This window comes from Centropristis striata, chromosome 3, assembly GCF_030273125.1.
Source record: "Centropristis striata isolate RG_2023a ecotype Rhode Island chromosome 3, C.striata_1.0, whole genome shotgun sequence".
NCBI lineage: Eukaryota > Metazoa > Chordata > Actinopteri > Perciformes > Serranidae > Centropristis > Centropristis striata.
Genome location: NC_081519.1, coordinates 12,566,027 through 12,586,864, shown reverse-complemented (window position 1 = coordinate 12,586,864; position 20,838 = coordinate 12,566,027). Strand labels below are relative to the sequence as shown.

The window sequence follows — 20,838 nt, the reverse complement described above, 5'->3', positions numbered from 1 at the left end:
TCCCACATTCCTCCCTCTTCTTCTCACCCTCTGCCTGCTCTGTCTCACTCTGCTGACTGCTCTCCAGGCACTCTGGGACTCTGGCCTGTCAGTGGGACATATATTTGGGGGGTGAGGGAGGGGCAGAGGTTCAGCTAGAGAAATTTAGTACACATAACAAGAAGAGGGTGTGTGTGTATGCGTGTGTGCATGCTTGTGTGAGAGAAAGAGAGAGGGAAGACAGAAAGATAAGTTGAATGGGAAAGCAGCTCTTACTATTGTAGTGCCTTAATTGGTCTGCTCCACAACAAAACGAAAGCCGGGAGGGGGAGTTAAGGCAGGCCAGAGATGCTCAGAAACCCAACAGGAAGTTTTGTGATTGCATATGTGCATAGTTTTTTAGGGGAGTCATCATTTCCATGTATCTCTTGAGGTTTGTAACGTTTGTATTGTTCCTGTGTAATGGAGAGAATATTTGTGTTTTTGTGTGCATGTTTGTGATTGGTGTTTTGCATACATCTGTAGATATATGGAAAGACATCAGCCTCACTGATTTATATAGAAAAGACTGTGATAACATGTGTGTGTGTGTGTGTGTGTGTGTGTGTGTGTGTGTGATCTTTAGGGGTGTGATCAATCCCATTGGGGGTGTGAAGGGGGGTCGGACAGCACCCCTGCAGTGTGTTTCTGTAGCTGAGGGCCATTCGAAACCGGTTCTGTGTGTGGATGCTACTGATGAGCTGCTATTCACTGGATCTAAAGGTACACCACTAACTATACTCTACTATACTATACTTAAAACTCTTTTAACCCCTGTGGTTCACTTTAAAAAATCTGAAAAACCTGATCTGATGTCAGTAGAACAAAAATGTCCTCATTAAAAACCTGCCATAAAATTATGGGTTAATATTATTTTCCACTTTCAAAAAGTTAAATCTTTACACCAACATCTGTCCTGATCATAACTACCAAATATTCCTTCATTTTCAGATTTTTTACCATTTAAATGCCACTGTTGTTTTTCATAGTCTGGCACATGTCAATAATTGGCAATTGGTTTTGATGAATTGCATCAAACACTGCAGAGCTTCATAACACAGCAGCAATAACTGTGGAAAATAGCATGTATTTGCCCATAGAGCAAACATGAGAAAATGGCTCAGGCTGGTAGAAAATAGTAAAAACTACAGTTTTGAAGCCAGGCTTTTGGATTGAAATCTGATATGATGTATTGCATGATTTTATGCTGTAATGGCCGTTGGGATCAAAAATTGTGGTTTTGATGTGTTTCAACAGGGTTTTTTCCTAAAGGGTCACAGTCTGTATGTTTTTTGGCTACACAGTTCATTAAAGACTCATTGTAGGAGTGTGGTATATGTGGTGTACGTCTTCCACTGTTAATATATCAAAAAGGTCACATTATTGAAAATGAGGCATGCAGCAAAAATAATTGCAAGATTAGAGTAAGTTGATGCATTTATTTCAATATAATATGCATGCAAGTGTTAACCCAAAGAGAGTATAAAAACTGTTTTTCTGTCCTGCAGATCGCACCTGTAAGATGTGGAACCTGGTAACAGGTCAAGAGATCGTCACCCTCAAAGGCCACCCAAACAATGTGGTGTCAGTCAAATATTGTCCATCCTCCTGTCTGGTCTTTTCTGTCTCCACCTCCTACATCAAGGTGTGGGACATCCGCGACTCCGCCAAGTGTATCCGCACGCTAACGTAAGTTTCCTCCCTCTAACCAGCCAGATGGAACTGTTTGCAGCGGTTAAACTAAAAAATTCAGCTGAGGAGATGTTTGATAGAAGTGATTTAGGGATATGCTTTTTCAGTTCAGTGATGTGTTTGAAGTTGCAGAAAAGTGACAAATTAAATGTGGGAAAAATTTATGTAAAATGCACTCAGAGGAAATGACAAGTGCAAAGTTCTGCTCATTACTCTTGTCTCTCCCATTTGTTTCTCCACCTCATGTCTCCACTTTTATTCTCCTCCTGTTTATACCTCCCTCTTATAATTTTTTGGCTTCTCTTCACCCCCACAGTTCATCGGGGCAAGTGGTTTCAGGTGATGCATGTGCGGGCACCACCACCCGCACAATAACCTTTGCACAGGGCGAGTGTCAAATTAATCAGATATCGCTGAACCCGTCAGGATCTGTGCTCTACGCTGCTGCTGGAAACACTGTTCGCATGTGGGACCTCAACAGGTACATTTCTTCATTAATTAATTGAGTGATTGATTAATTTATTAATTGAACTACTCATCCAATTGCTTGTTAAAAAATTAAGTCAGTAATTGATTCATGTATCTACATATTGATCAGTTTCTCTACTTATTTATATGCTTAGTCATCTCTGCATTCTGTCCGCACATTCAGTTTCATGACCTCAAGCTCTACATTTTTTTGGACGTGGATGTATATATTCACTTGTCAGATGATAATCAACCAGAGAGCTGATTAAGACTTTAGAGATTAAAAGGGCTGTCAAAAGAGCACAGGAGGATGCATTAGTATGTTTTCTTCAAGGCACTTGTTTCTGAAATCCAGCGGCAACGCCGTCTTCTCAGTTTTTATGTGTCTGGAGGGAAATGATTAACAGATTGGACCAGACAGTATACGCTGAGGGGCTCAGACCCAATTAATGATGCATAACAACCTCCAGAAATGAAAAATGAATGTATTAAACATTTCTTCAGTATCATCTCTGCCTTTGGCATCTCTGTGTCTCAGCAGTTTTACTTCACTCGTGAGACGGAAAGTGATTTCATTCAGTGAAAGCTTGAAAATCAAATTCTTGTAAGGAATGAATTTCACAGACCTCTGCTTCACCTCCTTTGCTTGTTGCCTGCCTGTCTGTGTGTGTGTGTGTGTGTGTGTGTGTGTGTGTGTGTGTGTGTGTGTGTGTAGGATGCAAGGGATGGGGAAGCTGACAGGCCACATCGGCTCTGTTATGTGTCTGACAGTGGGACAGTCTCTGCTGGGCAAAGACCAAGTAATCACTGGCTCCAAAGACCATTATGTCAAGGTACTGCACATACACACATATTGAGATAATATCTGAGCATCACAGACGCAGGCACGTCTTTTACAGTACTCCGCTCCCTCAATCTCTCCTCAGGTGTTTGACGTGGCAGAGGGAACTATGGGTAATGTAGGCCCAGCTCATAACTTTGAGCCACCCCACTATGATGGCATCGAGTGTTTGGCTGTACAGGGAGACGTGCTGTTCAGCGGGTCCAGAGATAATGGCATCAAAAAATGGGATTTGGAGCAGCAGGAACTCACTCAGGTGTGTGTTTGTGTGTTTGTGTGTTTGTGTGTGTGTGTGTGTGTGTGTGTGTGTTTGTGTGTGTGTGTGTGTGTGTGTGTGTGTGTGTGTGTGTGTGTGTGTGTGTGTGTGTGTGTACAGTAGCATGTTTTTGTGTTAACATCTGTGTTATGGATGAAGAAGATGCTCATCTTTAAGCCAAAAGTGTCTCTTTAACTATGCTGTGAGAGACACTTGCTATTCAGGATTACTTAAAATTAGGACGGCATGTGTTGTATGTTCCCACACACTGTGTGAGGTCACCAGGGTTGAGTTAAGCAGGAAGCAAAAATGATTTCATATTCATGTGGATGTGGAGTTCATACATCAAAGTTTAAAACCCTGGCGGTGCTTCAGCGCTGCTCCTGACGTTATGTTCTCTGAGCCTGCAGGTAGAAGTATGCAGAGTCCAACGCTCTCTGAGGCTATTAATTCATGATCTCTTGACCCTTATCATCTTTTGAGCAAAGCCAGTCTTTCCACATGGTGCCTGCAGTGCAGCTAGTGCCAACACAGTATAAAGGGGCTTTGAGAGATTATTGTGGGAAAATGATTCCTATCTGTGAGGATGCCAGCTTCATTTCTGCCAGTGTGGAGGAGTGATTTTGATAATCAATAGATTTTCTAAGCAATTTATCAAGTAACAAGACTAAGAGTTTGCAGCTATGCTAGCAGCCCTGTCAGGCATTAGTTTTCTTTGAGCTAAATGTTAATGCCAGCATGCTAACATGCTCATGTGATGCGATGAGTTTGGGCAAAGTATTGGACAAATTACATTTTTGGACCTGAAGGTGGCACTAGATGAAACGTCAGGGGATCACAACAGTATCTACAATCTTTCGTGAGGAATACTTAATGCCTTTAAGGTCCTATGTTCTGAAAAGTAATATTTCCATGTCTTTTTTTTATTATAAAGCAGGTCTTAAATTACTGTGAAAGTATAAAAATTCTCAATACATGGAGAAATGCACTTTTTTTTTTTTAGAAAATGTGTCTTTAAATGAGCAATCAGGACTCCTGAAAGGTTGTGATGTCACAAATATACTATACATATAAGGTCGAAAGTGCTGCTACAGTCCGCTTACAGTAATTCCCCGGCTGCAATGATGGTGCAGAGACGAAGAGGGTCCAGATGTGGAAGGCACAGAAACACTGACCAATCAGAGCAGACTGAGATTTTTTGGGGAGGAGAACTTAAAGAGACAGGCGCTAATATGTAGCGTTTCAGACGGAGGGTGCTACAGGTTTTATTCAGACAGACAAATGTAAAAGCATGCCCAAAATACTAGTATGAACCTGAGAATGAGCATGACAGCTGCAAAAATCAACCATTTTGAAGATGTTTTTTATTTTCATACTTTGTATAGGCTACATGTTAAATTGAAAAACGAAATAATTCAGAATGATTACCATTAGTTTGCAGCCCTATCATTGACATTTGATTGTAGCGAAAAAACATCCCACTCATGACACAGACATGATAAAAGCACATACACACCATCTGTGCCCGTACAGTCCTGGTAGAGACAGTATTTTACTCGTTATCGGACACTGCCTCAGCTGTGACAGCTAAAAATTGTGCTGCCTGTTGAGTGTTCAGGCAGCTCCCTTCATGTCTCCCTTTACGCAGAGTGCTCTCTCTGTGGAGGAAGTCAACAGAGTGTCATCATGCCTAATGTGGCAGGAAAGCACTATGTCAACATCAGGGCGTTAGAGCCCACATGCATCAGAGCCACAGGTTCCAGAGAGAAAAGACATGGTGTGTGTGTGTGTGTGTGTGTGTGCGTGCATGCGTGCGTGTGTTGACTCCTGCGGTTTCTCTCATGTATCCTCCGTTGGTGCTGCATATGTTAATAATGCATAATAATGCACCATGTGGGCGGATGTGGCTTGCTCATTTGCATGCACAGTGATGTGCATATTAAGCAGCACTTTCAAGTTGTTTGCATAAGTTCTATTTAGCCTTTGTCTATCCAAACAGAGAAAACAAGAACACAAGACATTATTATTTCTATTCAAAGACTGAATTAAATCAACTCAGTCAGTGCTGTGGTCTGCGGCATATGACCTTAACCTCATTTGTGAAGCAGCCAACACAATCCATTTTACAGCCTGTCTAACTCAGTAGTCTCTGTCTAATTATGTAATAGGATCAAATTGTGGCTCGGGGTACAATAGAGTATATTACAGTAGACTCTGCCTCCTCCAGGATTGCTGCTGCGGGCTGTTCTGCTCCGACCCCTCTGTTATAATGCATACACCATAGTGTGTTTCTTGGGGGAATATGTGGAGCAATTTGTTTATTATTACTCAGCGCAATGGTTTAGTGATTCCCAGTTGCTTGATAAATAATATACCTTCCAAAAACAATCTCAGGTTTGTGTGTATTTAACCGCTTTGTCGACTTGCTTATGCAACTGTTGCTGCAGTGTGTTGTTGCCGTCTATGAGGTGTTGGAGAGCATTAACACGTTTTTACCCACTTGTGTAAAGTTGTTACAGATAGCAAGGTAGATGTAATATATGTGAGAACTTTGTTCTTATTTTTTGTACATGCCATTCTTTTTCGACAGCTCTTGTGGACTCAAAGCTACCCGTGGATTAGAAGGCAGAGAGTTCTCCTCCATTTTCTTTTTGTGGTGCAGCAAAATTTTACTTTCTCAGCCTTTTCTAGTCGATAGATCCTAACTATGAATGGCAAAACCGTGCTTCCCTCAGGATAAGAGAGTAGTCAGCTGTCATGGAGGGAGCTTCAAATGGATTAAACTGAAATGGCGCCATTTTTTAATCTCATGAAGATTTAACCCTTGGGCTCAGCTAACATACTGTCTATTAGAGGTTGTACAAAGCTACAGTGAAGATACTGGTAACATATCAACTAGATTCTAGTTGGTACCAATGGATTCCTCAGTCTTCTAAGACTAAGGAATCTATTGGTACCAACCGTGTCATAATATCTTGTCAGAAGATAACACTCCAAAGTTAGGCTTAATTTTAGAGAAGGAAAAACTGACTTCTTTTTAGTACCACAAGTCTTGGAGTCTCTATTCATTACGTTTTAAATAAATCAACAGTTATATTTATTTTTGACAAGAAAGAATTGCAAATTATGTTTAATTTTACAAGAGCTAAGAAATAGTAATCAACTTCATCCAACTCTGCATATAAATTTACGCAGCTGAACATAATAGATACTGGATCTGTCGTCAGTCGTTACAGTATATCATGTTCAGTTGTGTTAATTTATTTGCAGAGTTGGATGAAGTTGATTACTTTTTCTTAGCTCCTATACAGTATATCCACAAGTTTTTGTCAATTAATTATGTGAAAAGACCAAAAACCCACCATGAATTGATCCTGCTAACATGTATTGCCTTCCTGATGTGTTTTATTCCTCTGTGCCGTAGAGGTTGACTGTTCTCCAAAAACGATTAAAAACATTATTTATGAATCCCACATACACCCATTGCTGCTGTAAATGTTTCCTAGAGCACCAATTATGTGTTGCTGCTAAAAATAGTCCCAAACAAATACTGCAGTTTAAGTCATGTTTGCACAAAACTCCAGCGTCCTGCTGTTTTAGGAAATGACATGGCTTTTTTTAACAATTAAACTGCACATTTATTACCTAATTTTTAAGATTTTTATCATCAGAAGGAATAAATGGGCTCAGAGCTCAGAGCTAAAGATGTGTTAGGAAAGTCAGAAAGTATCAAGAGAAGAACAAACATATTGTTAGTTTTGTCAAAAATACAGAATAATGCTGCTTTATCTGAACCTATTGGCGAACTGTTTGACCACTATTTACAAAGGCCAGTATTTCTGGCATTTGTGTAGCCAGCAGATATCTGGATATCCGGTTATGAATAATGGAAATTATTATTGATTTTCATCATCATTTACCTGCAGTCAGCTTGCTATTTTTTTTTTATATTTATATCATCAAAAGGAATAAATGGGCTCTGAGCTCTGGGCTATAGACGTGATGGTAAGTTAGTAAGTAATGGATAATGGACATCATGGCAAAGACTTTCTCTGTCAGATTATCAACTTGAGACAGAACACAAGAATGAATTTGGAGTTGAGAGATGACATCTACGACAGAGTTGTTTCTTTGCATATAAATGCAGATACATTTTTAAAAAGGCTAAATTGTTTTCAGATAATAGCTGGGTTCTGAGCATTTCGGCCAATGTCTTTAGTCCACCACACTGACTGTTTATTAAATGTGATTTGTCAATGCTAGCTGTAGAAACCAGAATGCTTTCAAATGACCTCAAGTTTCTGTACTGACATTTTTGTTACTTATGGACAGATGCATACTACAATACTTTTATATTGGCGCTTAACTAATATCATATTAAAACCCATTGTAGCAGTGGCCAGAAAATCCTAGTTTTCTGCGATGAAACAAACATAACAGTCAAAAGCATCTGTTTCCTACCAGTGAGTGTTCACCTTCAAACCTTTATTTGTGTAAGCAGCATGACTTCATTCTACCTGCTGTCTACTCTCCACTGTTGTCTGTGCACTGTAGCCAAACACTGTTTCCGTCCATCTGTGTCAACAGTTTGCTGTCTCTGTGTCCAAATAGGATGTATCAGCAGGAGAACGTGTCCTCTCAAATAGTACTTTTATGTTGTATTTTGAATCGTAAATTCTCCTCAGTCACACAGCTTTAAAAATACTCCTTTGTTGTTACAAAAGATTGTGATATCCGCACTAGATTATGTGGCACATAGCAAATGATAGTCATTTGGTTAATATCACTCCAATCGTGTTCCATTATTTTTGGCTTGGACTGTTCAGGAGGAATCATTAGGAAGAAAACAACTTGGAGCTGTTTCAAGGTGAAATCACCTTCAGTAAAATAATACAGATTTATTATTATGCTCAGAGAGCTGAAGAGCAATAACACATACTTCTATTAAAGCTTGTTCTGGGCCCTCTGTTTAGATCACAAGAAATAGAGCTAAAAAAGACTTGCATGCAAATGTGGAATGGATATAAAAGTTATTTGCAGCCTATAAAAACTTGAAAAAGAGAGCAGACTAACTGCACACTGCAGTGTGGCAAGCATGCACTGAGAGAAAAACAAATCAGGAACCTGATGGAAACAATAATAATAGAAGGGAACTTTATTTGTAGTGCACTAATCTAAAAATGCGACATGAATATAATTAATGACGGAAGCAAATCAAACACAACATGAAAAAGTAGATAAACGTAATAAAAGTTATCACCCTGTGCATGTGTCCCCTTGCTTGGAGCTAAATTAATCTCCAGCCCAGCTGGCCGAGATAAACAGAATAAAACCCAATGTGTTGCCGCTGTAAAAGTTTGTTAACGCCTCGGTGTAAAACCCAATTTACTTTTTGCATGTTCTGTATTTAAGACACTGATTATGTTTCATCTCTGCATTGCTGCGCCAATATAGACATGGTTCACTCTTTTCTTCCCTTTCTCTTTAATTAAGACAAAAATGTGTGATGAAAAGCAGATGTAGAAGCTGTTTATCTGATGGTTTTGTCTGTGTGTTACAGTTTGTGTGGAGATGAGCTGCAGGAACGATTAATCCCAGTAGTATAAATTGTAGGCTACTGAATCTCCTAAAGGTCATACAGAGATTAGGACTGTCTATAGGGCTGAAATTGATTAAAATTAACCTTCACACTTTGGCAAACACTCACTCTGCAATTTGATTTGTAGACACTTCCTCCAAAATTCTCCACAAACTTGAGTCATGTTTTTTATTTCCCTTCAGTTGCTCATGTCAGCGTTATTGACTTAACAAACGTGAGGCAGATGAGTGCAGTTCATGAATCATATGCGAAGCCATTGTAAAATACTGAACATGAAGCCACTCCGGTAAGAATAACTACGGTATTGAGTCTAAGTACAGTATAAGTAAGTACGTTGCCTAGCAACAAGGTGCATTCTCCATTCAGGAAATAAACTGCCTGACTGACAATGATTCCCATCCATTAAAAATGGAACATTCATGGTTTTCTGCTGCTATTTTAAGAATGCAATAACCCAGATGATGTTGTTTTTTTAATGTAAAAACATGAGATGTAATATATTTATCCCTCTCTGACTTTAATGTCTCTCTGCTTTGACTCTGCAGCAAATCCCCAACGCCCATAAGGACTGGGTGTGCGCTCTTGCATATGTCCCGGGCCGGCCCATGCTGCTGAGCGCCTGTCGGGGCGGCGTGATGAAAGTGTGGAACGTGGACAACTTCACTCCTATAGGGGAGGTCAGAGGTCACGACAGCCCGATAAATGCCATTTGTACCAACTCAAGACAGATCTTCACTGCGTCCAGGTAAGAAATAATGAAAGAAATGTTGTGGACTGCACCACAACTCTTCTCAAAATATTTCCTATTGTAGTACTGTAAAATAGAAGTGTTTATCAAATGGTAATTATTTTTAATCCATCCTACAATCTCTTGATTTAGTGACAGATTAATGGGCAAAAAGACTAATTTCTTTATAAAAATATTACCTTCATTGTGACTTAAAGAAACGTTTTATGTCATAAATGGTATTTATTCATTATTTATTCACAACAAGTTACTGTTATGAAAGTGTGTGTGAATTATAGTACCATTAGCTTTCAACTGATACAGTATCACAAGCATTTAAAGTTTCTTTTTGTCAATTAATTCTGTGGAAAGACCAAAAACCGACCATGAATTGAACATGTATTGCCTTCCTGATATGTTTTATACCTCTGTCCCGTAGAGTTTGATTGTTCTCCAAAAACGAAAACTTATTTATGAATCCCACATACACCCACTGCTGCTGTAAATGCTTCCGAGAGCACCAAAACTCCAGCACCCAGTTGTTTTAGAAAATGACATGGCCTTTTTTAACTAATAAACTGCACATTTATGAACCTAATTTTTAAGATTTTTATCATCAGAAGGAATAAATGGGCTCAGAGCTCAGAGCTAAAGATGTGTTAGGAAAGTTAGAAAGTATCAAGAGAAGAATAAACATATTTTTAGTTTTGTCAAAAATACAGAATAATGCTGCTTTATCTGAACCTATTGGCGAACTGTTTGACCACTATTTACAAAGGCCAGTATTTCTGGCGTTTGTGTAGCCAGCAGATATCTGGATATCCGGTTATGAATAATGGAAATTATTATTGATTTTCATCATCATTTACCTGTAGTCAGCTTGCTCAAATGTGATTGGTCAATGCCACCCGGACTACGAACTAGACTACTAAATGGAAACCAGAATACTACCAATACCATAATCTCAGTCAGTCTTAATGCTTCTGCATTCATATGCAGATATCAGTATATAGAAAGTATCAGAATGGTATTTGAAGAAGTTTGGAGGTTGAGAACCAGAGAACTTGTTGTTGAGATTCTCCTTTTTTTTTAACTGGTACAGAGAGAGAAAATGTGCGTCAAATACAGGATTATGATTCATGCTTGTTTCATCTCAAGCATTTATCTGCAGGTGTGTTTGCCTCTGTAGCTCACAGTGGGTCATACTACATCCTGTTTGTCTCCAAACTGAGCTCATAGCTGCATTAGACAAACATAATGGCTGTCTACTGTTTGTGAGGGACTATCAGTGAGGAACTTTTAACAGGGGCCAAAAAGCGGGAACACATTACCCCGATCCTTGCTTCTTTGCACTGGCTTCCTGTTAATTTTCGGATTGATTTTAAGATTTTAATGTTTGTTTTTAAAGCTTTGAATGGACTGGCCCCACAGTACATCAAGGACCTCATCCAAATTTATACTCCAGCGCGTGAATTGAGGTCCGAGGGCCAGCTCCAGCTCGTGGTCCCTAGAGCGAGACTTAAAACAAGGGGGGACAGGGCTTTCTCTGTGGTGGGCCCCAGACTCTGGAACGCCCTCCCCCTCCATGTCCGAACAGCCCCCACAGTGGAGTGTTTTAAGTCTCGTCTCAAGACCCATTTTTATTCCTTGGCTTTTTAACACTGCGTGAGTTTTGTGGTCCTCTGTGTCTTTTATTTATTTTATTTATTTTACTACTTTTAACTACGTCTTTTATTTTATTTTACTATGTTTGTCTGTTTGATTGTATTGTTTTATTTATGGCATCATTTTAGATTTATACACTTATTATTTATTGCTGATTGGTATATGGAATTGTTTGTTTTATTGTTGATTTTATGTACAGCACTTTGGAGACGTTTGTGTTGTTTAAATGTGCTATACAAATAAAGGGGATTGGATTGGAGTGGATTGACATTCAATCTTCCTTTTTCCACTTCCTGTTCAGATAGTTGGCTTAAACTACACTTTCTACTCCCTTTTCTCCCTGTCTTCTCCTCTCCTCACTCTCTTGTTTAATCACTTCTTTTACTGCTCTTCCACCATCTATTCTGTGGACAAATATTTCCTTTTGTTTGGTCTCTTTAACTCTGCCTTCCCACTCCTGCTCTCCTCCTGTTATTCACCTTCACTGTCCTCCTCCTCCTCCTCCTCCTCGTCCTCAGTGACTGCAGGGTGAAGTTGTGGAGCTATGTGCCAGGCTTGACCCCGTGTCTTCCTCGACGGGTCCTGGCCATCAAGGGCCGAGCCACCAGCCTCCCATGATTGTCCCTTCTCCGCTCACCAACCCTCCCTTCCTCTGGTACTCTCTTAACTAACTTCCCCCTTTTTTTCCCTGCTGCATTTCTTTTCTCCTACTTTTGTTTTTCTTCACTTTTCTGTTTGCTCCTTTTCCGTTTCTATGCTTCTTTTAATTTTTGCTCCAATTCTTCTGAAGTCATTCAGTTCAACCACTTTTTGTTAGTTTTTTAACAACAGTTGCTGATGTTTGACTTATGTTTGTATATTGTGTTTGAGGATCACTGCCTCTGTCAAGACAGCCAGCTTTTCATTCACTGAACAAGTGACTCATAATAACCTTGTCTTTTGTGCTCCTGTTGTTATACTTGTATTTACAAAAAGTTAGATAAGAAGTGCGATACTAAATCTCCACCGATATGGGATTTTTTAGACTGATATACCGATCTCAAAGGGGGGAAAATTCTCCTCACACATAAACAATATGGCCGCCGACATAGTGATTTTTTGAGCTGAGAAAATAAAGAATAAATAGAAATTAAATACATAGCCAAATAAACATCAGTACTAAATGTTGAGTATCATTTAATTGCTGACCATTAGATTAAAATAAAAATAAAAATAAAAGAAATAGGTAGCATCATTTCAAAATCACCCCAAGCATTGTTTTCTGCATTACATGTTCTGTAAAAAAAGTATATAAAAGTATATCTATATATATATATTCATATCGGCGCATATTAGACAGCATATATGTTGTTACCGATAGACACGAATATGCCTTTGACAGGCCAATATCAACCGATATTACTGGTCAACAGATATATTGGTTGGGCTCTAATTAATCCCACTCTGTCTGTATGTTTAAAGTAAAGACACAGCCAGCAAATGGTTAGCTTAGCATAAAGACTGAAAACGCCTGGCACTATCTAGTCCCACATGTAACACCCCCGTAAAACTGCAAGTTGATGTTTTTACACTGTATTTTTCAATGGAATTATCCAAATTAGATTTAATTTCTTAATTTGTGAGGTTTACATGTGCTGGAAGTTTGATTTTGTCACCCTTGGTCAGAGCTAGGATAGTTGTTTGTTTATGCTAAGCAAAGCTAAGCTAACTGCCTGCTGCTTATCACACAGAGTGTCGATCTTCTCATCTAACTCTGGTCAAGAAGTCTATTTCTAAAAAAGTGGAACAATTTATTTAACACCTTCACCATTATCCTTTCAGACAGAATCCACTCAGTTGACATTTAGCGTCTCCTAACATCAACAAAGAGCACAGCTAATTTCTTTAGCTAGTGTTAATGAAAATGTGATGCTGTCCTGGGTATTACCCAGTGTGAGGCGGTATGATTAGCACCCTGGGAATGTGCAGGAAAGTAAAAATGAAATTGCCAGGTCTGTTGGGAGGAGAGTTGTGTGCAGGTTGATTAGATTAACTTTTTGCACTGTTACGTACTTTTTTTCTCCACTTTTCTGAGAGGTTGGAGAGATTATTTTTCCTTTTTTTTTTTACTGACACCATGAGAGGGGGTTTAATGAAGTGTGTGTGTGTGTGGGCGCGTGTGTGTGAAGTGTGCTTTGAAGTCAATCTCTTTGTGTTGTGCCTGATGTACAATGGGTTGTTTTGAAAGGGGAGACTGTCTGATTGATGTTATTTTCTCTCTTTGTTGTGTTCTGCTCGCTCATCATCCCACCTCTCTCTCCCTCTCTCTCTGTAGCGACAAGACAGTGAAGATCTGGTCGTCAAAGGTGTGGAGGAAGAGGTGACACCCGCAGTGGCTCCTTTGTCGGCCATCTTGCTGAGACTTCAGCCACTCGTCTGTGACACGCTCACTTTCAGCAATGAGATGTGACACCTTTTCCGAGGCAATCAAGGTGTTTTTTCTTTGCCAAGGTGCTAAATGACAAAGCCAAAAGGCAAAGGCGGAATATGTGTTTCAAGGCAAAAAAATATTTGCCTTTTAGATTTTTTTTTTCTGCCAATTTGAAAGTGCCATTCAGGTGTGATGCTACCTGGACAATATAAACCGTATCTTCACAGCCGTGGATACAACAGGCGGAACAATTTCTCAACCCTGACATGAAAACGGCCACGGCCTGGTATTAAAAGGAAAAGAAAAAGTGTCCTTTTGTTCTTTTGCCAAGGTGTGAGAGTCCTTGTGGAACAGCGACAGACGAATTTGCTCAAAGGCGTGTATTCATGTGTCTGTTCTCTGAAAGTCATGACATGGACTGAATTTAAATCCCAGACGGATATTAACTCATAACTGGAACCTCTGACCATTTCCTCCTGTTCCTCCATCCAGGAGTGTTAGTGTTCATTAGTGACGGTCCTGTTCATGAACACACTGGAGGGTCATGGTATGAGGTCATTGTGGTGGATGATAGAAAATTGCTCATCTAGGATAACTGGCAAATTCCATAAAACACCACTTGATTTTCAGTTTTTTACACCGGAGATTCCCTCCGATCACTTTTATCACTCTCAGTATATCACTGAAACTTTATTGCTCCATAAGTCGTGTTAATTTTTTTTAATGACTTTTACTAATTTATTATTTTCCCTACCTCAGTTGTTTTGGACTTTGCTGCGAGGTGGGAGTGAACATTTTTACGGGTCTCTGTGTACAACATGGTGCTTGACATGTTGAAGACTTTATTTAATGCCTGGCTCTTCATCTCTGTGTGGATGTGTCCTCTGTGGCCCTCTGGCTATAAGACTGTCTAGCTGCTGACCCTGCAAACAGGAAAAGCACTAGTCCAGTAGCACAACTAAGGTAGCACTGGCCTCGGAGGATCTGACCGGATTGTAATATCTGCTTTGTAAAGTGCTAACTGCGGCAAAAATGAAAAATACCCCTGCAGATGCACACGACACCAACAGTACATACCGACAGCACAGAGTCCTAAGACATTTGTGAGCCAGGTACTCCATTGTGGCCAAAGTTCCAGATCATTATCTCAACCATTGTACAGTATGTGGCTCCTACCTGCTATCTATCCTCCACATAGAAGGTAATAGGAGCCCCACAAGTCCCCCCCTGCCTACTTTCAGCTCCCATCTGATCTGGAAGTTTAGTGACTGTATCAGACTGACCAGCCTTACTGAAGAGTCCACCTCTCTCCCAGCTACTGAACTTCTCTGGAAAGCCAATTTAATTAGAGGTCTCGCTGCTCAACCAGCTGCTTTTCAGGCAAGATTACTTGGGTGAAAGTAGGTCATAACTGAGAGGGATTTCTTATTAAAATCCCAATTTTCTTCCACCCACTATTTGCTGCTACATTTAAAGAGAGAGAGAGAAACTTCCGGTACATGTGCACTGATGTACAAATCTGTTTATGTGGCAGATTAAGTGTGTGGCACACTTGTGCACAAACCGTGGACACACACTCACAAACACAAGATTTCAGTGGATGTTTCGGTTATCCATCTTGCCTGATAGGTCCTGGCACCCCTCACTGCGTTGATTTAATGTCTCTTTAATGAAACACATTCAGCACTGCACTGACGCACACACATTGATACAAACATACACACTCCTACAGGCAACACTTATAACCCAAGTCTTAAAACTCAGTTCAATTATCTTTTTGAATACAGATAACAGCGTGCTGCAGGAATGAGTTCTAAAACCCGGTAACGAGTTGGCATTTCTGGTTCCCTCATCACAAAAGGGTTTTTGTTTAGAAATAAGGTCTGTGGTTAATACAAGCTGAAGAGATTTTCATGTTTTGTTCAACGATGCAAAATACTTCAGTAAAAACCCCACTATTTTTTTTTTTTTTTTAGCTTTTATGTGTCTTTAAGAAGGTGGTTGTTAACAAACAACTAAATGAGACTTCAGAGTTTGTCCAGGACTTCTGCCGATTGCATATATAATTAAAAATTCATAATTTTGCTGAACAATATGTGTAAGTATCAAAAGATTAGTTTTGCCACTGAGTTTATTGTCTGCGATAACCCAAAATTCAATGGCTCCAATTCAAGTCCCATTGGCTTTTTGTTGAGGGAACCAGGCTGATGCAAGTGTCTCGGTTGGCCAATAAAAATACAACATCCCTGCAGCACTATAGTAAGCATTCACATCAGTTAATGTGCTTTTTTGTATCAGTTCAGTGTTTTGTAGTACACATGTCTTACAACCTGATAAAAACACAATTCATGTCTGTAAGTCTCAAACTTTCACAGCACAGTTTTTTTCTGCTCAGAAAACACACTCCTGAAAAAAAAGCATACTTTGGTCATTTAGTGCACTTTTCTTCAAAAAGACCCAGAAACATGTAGTTTAATTGAACAAAGGTTGGATCCTAAAACAGCAGTGACAGGTGCTGAAGTTAGTCCACATTTTTCAATATAGTCTTTGCAAACTCTCCTCTCAGAGGGAGTCTTTACACTGCTGATTGTTGATGTAGCCAACATGAGTTTGAAGCTGCTTACATTCTCCAAAAGCAATGATGTGGGTTTTGGTTTTATATCGGGAGGGGGGGTGCAGTGAATGCAAATGTGTGGATGGGGGGTGATATGTTGAAGTGTTCTTGGTTTTAATATTTTGCCATGCTTAGTAACTCAGGTAAAGGTTGGAGGATAATGTTAGTCATACTTTAGTCACCCCTGTGAATTTAGGTAGCTCTTTGAATCGACCAAATGCCTTGTTTGAAATATTTTTTTTTTTACTTTAAGAAAAAAGGTACTATCATGTATCCCCCCTTTTTGTTTTTTTTGTTTTGCATTTGATTCCCTTTACTTGTTATCTATGTACTGTGTACTGATTTCTGTACAAAATGTACACATGGATCTTCCCAATCTGGCCAAAGCTGAAAGTCTTGCAACTCTGAGAAGATGTGCACTGATTTTTGACCACTGTTAGTTGTTATAAAATATGTATAAAATATGGTAATTGTATAGTAGTGAAACTGGAGTGAGCGGTACAAAATGTGGTCAGTAGGGAAATTAACCTCTGATCACATAATGGGTTACTTTGACCTTGAGTTCGACTCCACTGGGCCCTTCACTGTACACTATGTATTTATCTGGGCTCATTAGCCAAACTGACCCTGCTCACCAGCTCTGTGGTGTGTTTCATGTGATAACAAAGCTAAGAGACAGCCTTTATCTCAGTTTTCTTTCCTCTTCTCTAAACACCTACTTACTGCTTTAGAAGATCGCATAGTACCGTAGCTTTAGACACTTTCTTAGATGCCCTGTGCTTGTACATTTGCTGAAGGATGCATGTTGTTAGTGGTACTCATCTGTGGATTGGTCATCTCAAAATATAGCAATTTAGTCGACAATTAATTCCCTCTGCAACTGTCAATCCTGATGTTTAACATCCGAGTGGATTTACTTACTAAACCCTAAAAGGATTTGGCCATTTGTTTGAATTCTGAAGCATTGATAGTCACTGACTTACGTGTGAAACATGTAGCACAAAATTTTGAGTGTGTTACATAAAAGATGCTTGCTTGGAAGATTTATAACATCCAAGCAGAAGCCCTAAATTATTATCTGGCCTCCACCCAAAGTTGCCCCGAGTTCTAAAGGCTTGTGTTCTGTCAATGTCAGCACCACTTCATTACTTGACAATGTGTAAATAGGTGTGTCGTACCTTTTTAAATATTACAGAGGAGATTTATTCGAGGTTAACTGACGTATTCCTCATCAGCTGGCCTCAGAGAAATCTCTGCAAGTTAGGATTTACATGCACTTTGGATAATGAACACTGCTGTGAATACTCTGTGAACTGTTTTCCAGATATGTATTAAGCCTAGTTTTAGACTTAGTTTACAAAGATGAAGTTTATAAGTCCCAAAACGAGGCTTAAAGCACTGATATAGTGCTGAAAAGATCACATCTGTTTAGCGCTACGGTAGGTTTAGAATTCAATTATATTAATGTATGTGCTGATACAATTTGTAAGATAATAGTCGAGACATAGAAAGACAGTCCCCCAGTATGTCCCTGCCTTTAGAGTCCCCTTTTTTAGCAAGTGTTACCTGGGAATGAGAATTTTCTGTTTAACAGAGCAGCATGCACACCTCTGTAGACGCTCAGGAGAGTCCATCTCCATCCTTATTTCCCTGGCTGTCTGCTGGTATTCTGACATTTTTTCTTAATAACACTGACCACAAACAGGCTATATTACTCCATGAAAGACAGAAACTGAGACACAGGGTGACAAGATCAAACCTTGATCTATTTTTTCTGCAGCAATCAGCTGCAGAAAAACACTGCCTGATGAAATGTCCCTTTCAGAAAGGGATATTATCACACTAAATGTACCGTTTAGCATGTGGTACTGTTTGATCAATACCACTCTCTGATCCCAAACTGGTACACCAACTGACAATGTTCTGTCACCAAACATGAAAAAAAATCTGTTGTAGGTTTCCGTGGCCTCTGTTACCATCTAGTTTAAATTGGAAAGCTGTTTGACCAAAGCTAAAAATCATGTGAACAGCTGATGCCTTGCTCACTCTTTCAAGCCACTATGTGTGTAGTTGAAATTTTCTGACTGCCCAAGTGTAGTTAAATAAAACAGAAAACATTGTGGAAAATGACGTGCACCCACGGATCTCACATGGGAACAGAATGAATTGACCATTTGCTAAGCCCCGCCCCCTCTAGATACTGTTGCTATGCCTGTCAATCTTTTCGTTTTTGCACAGAACTTATGCCGTTTACAATAATAGTCGCAGATTTAACAAAAAAAAAAAAATACAGCATAATGTGAAACTTTGGGTCCTCCATTTCACATAAGTTTACAAAGCTATATATCGAACATACATCCATGTTTTAAAGTTTGCATTTTCAAACAATATGCGTAACTTTTACCAAAGAAAAGGATTTTAGGATAAAGAAAAACCAATAAGTTACAACACTATCCAATCGAAATTTGGCTGGAGTTGCTGAAGTGTAAACTTCAAGAGCAAAGAGCCAGAAAAAAATTCCCCCAGGATAATAAGTGATACACAGTTTTTACATCAGCTAGCAGTGGTTGGTTTGTCAGAGAGTGTAGGCAGAGCTAACGCAAACCAGCTTGCTCCTCAACTCACTTGTCTATGAAGTGGGTAACTGTAAGAAAAACAGAAAAACAATCTTTGAGATTGTAACTTTAATCTATAACCTCTAATAATAATAATATAGTTTCTCAATGACATCCTGTGCTTTTTAAAAAACACTGATTTCAGGTAGTAGCCAGATATGCTAACATTTTGAAAAGCTTAAAAGAGAAAAGGCCAGCATCCTGACTTTTTAAATATGGAGTTTTGCTGTGCACACTGTTGGATGTGGAAAAAATCCAATAAAGGAGGTGTGCTCTGCCCAGTTATGGTCTCTAAGCTGTGATTAGACAATCACTGATCGGGGGCGGGGTTAAGCAAATGGTAAATTGGCTGAAAGCAAAACAAAGACAGCAACAATTTTTACAGGCCAACAAAAAGTTTCAAAGTGTAGTGGCTGTGATGTGTGTGTCTGGTGTTAGATATAGGACCAGAGGGCAGATACAGTAGAAGAGCTGCCAGTCAAACTGATTGTGTGATTACCACCTGTAGCATTTCCAGCCCGGCCCAACCATCTTAAGACCACTAGGAAATGAAACCCAAGTAGTCAGCTCAGCTTCAGCCTCGTGCCTCAGCCAACAGGCCTTACTGCCTTAAAGAAACAGAATGTGAATGTAGGACATTGATAATCATTCACTTAATATCCTGAATCTGTAACAGACTTATTCTGATGATTGTAGATTGTCCTGCAGATTGTGAAATTCTGTTCTAAGTCAGCCAATGTCTTTATCAGCGTGGCTGAAACAACTCTGAACTTTGCCTCAGGCTGCTGAGGGGATGGGATTGCATTTAGACACAATCGAGAGGGCACTTTACTGCTTTGCTGCTCGGCGGCAAATCGCTATCACACACCAACACAGACAGCTGCTGTAATTTTTCTCCAGGCATGTGTTGTCATCTTGAGCTCACATATGGTAAAACAATATGTGGCAGCGTCTGTGAAATATGTACTCATGGGACAAAAATGCAGGGTCAAAGGTCATTTGTGCCTTTTATTGCACAGACTACTCCCTCTTAAACAAGTGTAAATGTGTACAGTTTTTTTTATATGACATTGTGCATGTGACCAAGCCATGTAAAATATCTTACTGTATATAATGTAAGTAAATATTTAATGAAGGAGCCAACATTCCCTCAAGAAAATAAATAAGTTAAAACAACTTTGTGTCTTCTGTTGTTCTGAGTCCTCTGACATGACAAGCAAACACGGAGGTGGCTGAGCTGTTATGGCATGCTAACAATAATTGTGTTCCCACTGGCTAGCTAATGCTACAACTCTTCACTGTACACTACCCAGGTAAGGCATCTATGAGAACCTGGTCTCACAGAAATCCGTGAAATAGCCACGGATTTCGCTTAACTCAAAATCCGTGGAATAGCCACGGAATCGCTCAAATTTCCGTGAAACTGACACGGATTTGGCTACAATGCAAGTTAATGAGTCATATCCCGTGGCTATTCCATGGATATTTGTTCCTATTGGTTTGTTCCAAGTCACGTGACTTTCAAGGTTCCGGCGGTCAGAACAAAAAAAGTGGCGGACAGTTCTCCCATTTTTAGTGAAAAAATCAATATTTTGACTTAGTTTCTGCATAAAAATGGATTTTGATCACATTTCTAGCGAGAAATATGTTTTATTTTCTAAATATTCACTCAGTGAATGTACATAATCACTTTGTATGTTGGAATAGCCACGGGATATGACTGTCATTAACTTGCATTGTAGCGAAATCCGTGTTAGTTTCACGGAAATTTGAGCGATTCCGTGGCTATTCCACGGATTTTGAGTTAAGCGAAATCCGTGGCTATTTCACGGATTTCTGTGAGACCATGTTGCTATGGAAGATCAGAGCCCGAATTTACTGTTTTTCAGTGGATCACAGAGGGAGTGAGAAGGTTACACTACAACTCTAGATA

At 39.5% G+C, this 20,838-nt stretch overlaps 1 protein-coding gene across 1 annotated transcript in view; it reads left to right on the top strand.

Annotated features, from left to right (window-relative positions):
- Positions 1 to 20,081, top strand: part of kif21b (kinesin family member 21B) — a 76,765-nt gene extending 56,684 nt beyond the window's left edge. Inside the window, exons 28-35 of the mRNA XM_059328661.1 lie at positions 605 to 741; positions 1,527 to 1,707; positions 2,027 to 2,191; positions 2,894 to 3,011; positions 3,105 to 3,275; positions 9,420 to 9,619; positions 11,785 to 11,921; positions 13,581 to 20,081. Of these exons, the coding sequence (XP_059184644.1) occupies positions 605 to 741; positions 1,527 to 1,707; positions 2,027 to 2,191; positions 2,894 to 3,011; positions 3,105 to 3,275; positions 9,420 to 9,619; positions 11,785 to 11,884 (1,072 nt within the window). The 3' untranslated portion in view covers positions 11,885 to 11,921; positions 13,581 to 20,081. The remainder of the gene's footprint in view (positions 1 to 604; positions 742 to 1,526; positions 1,708 to 2,026; positions 2,192 to 2,893; positions 3,012 to 3,104; positions 3,276 to 9,419; positions 9,620 to 11,784; positions 11,922 to 13,580) is intronic.
- The last annotated feature ends 757 nt before the right edge of the window (positions 20,082 to 20,838 follow it).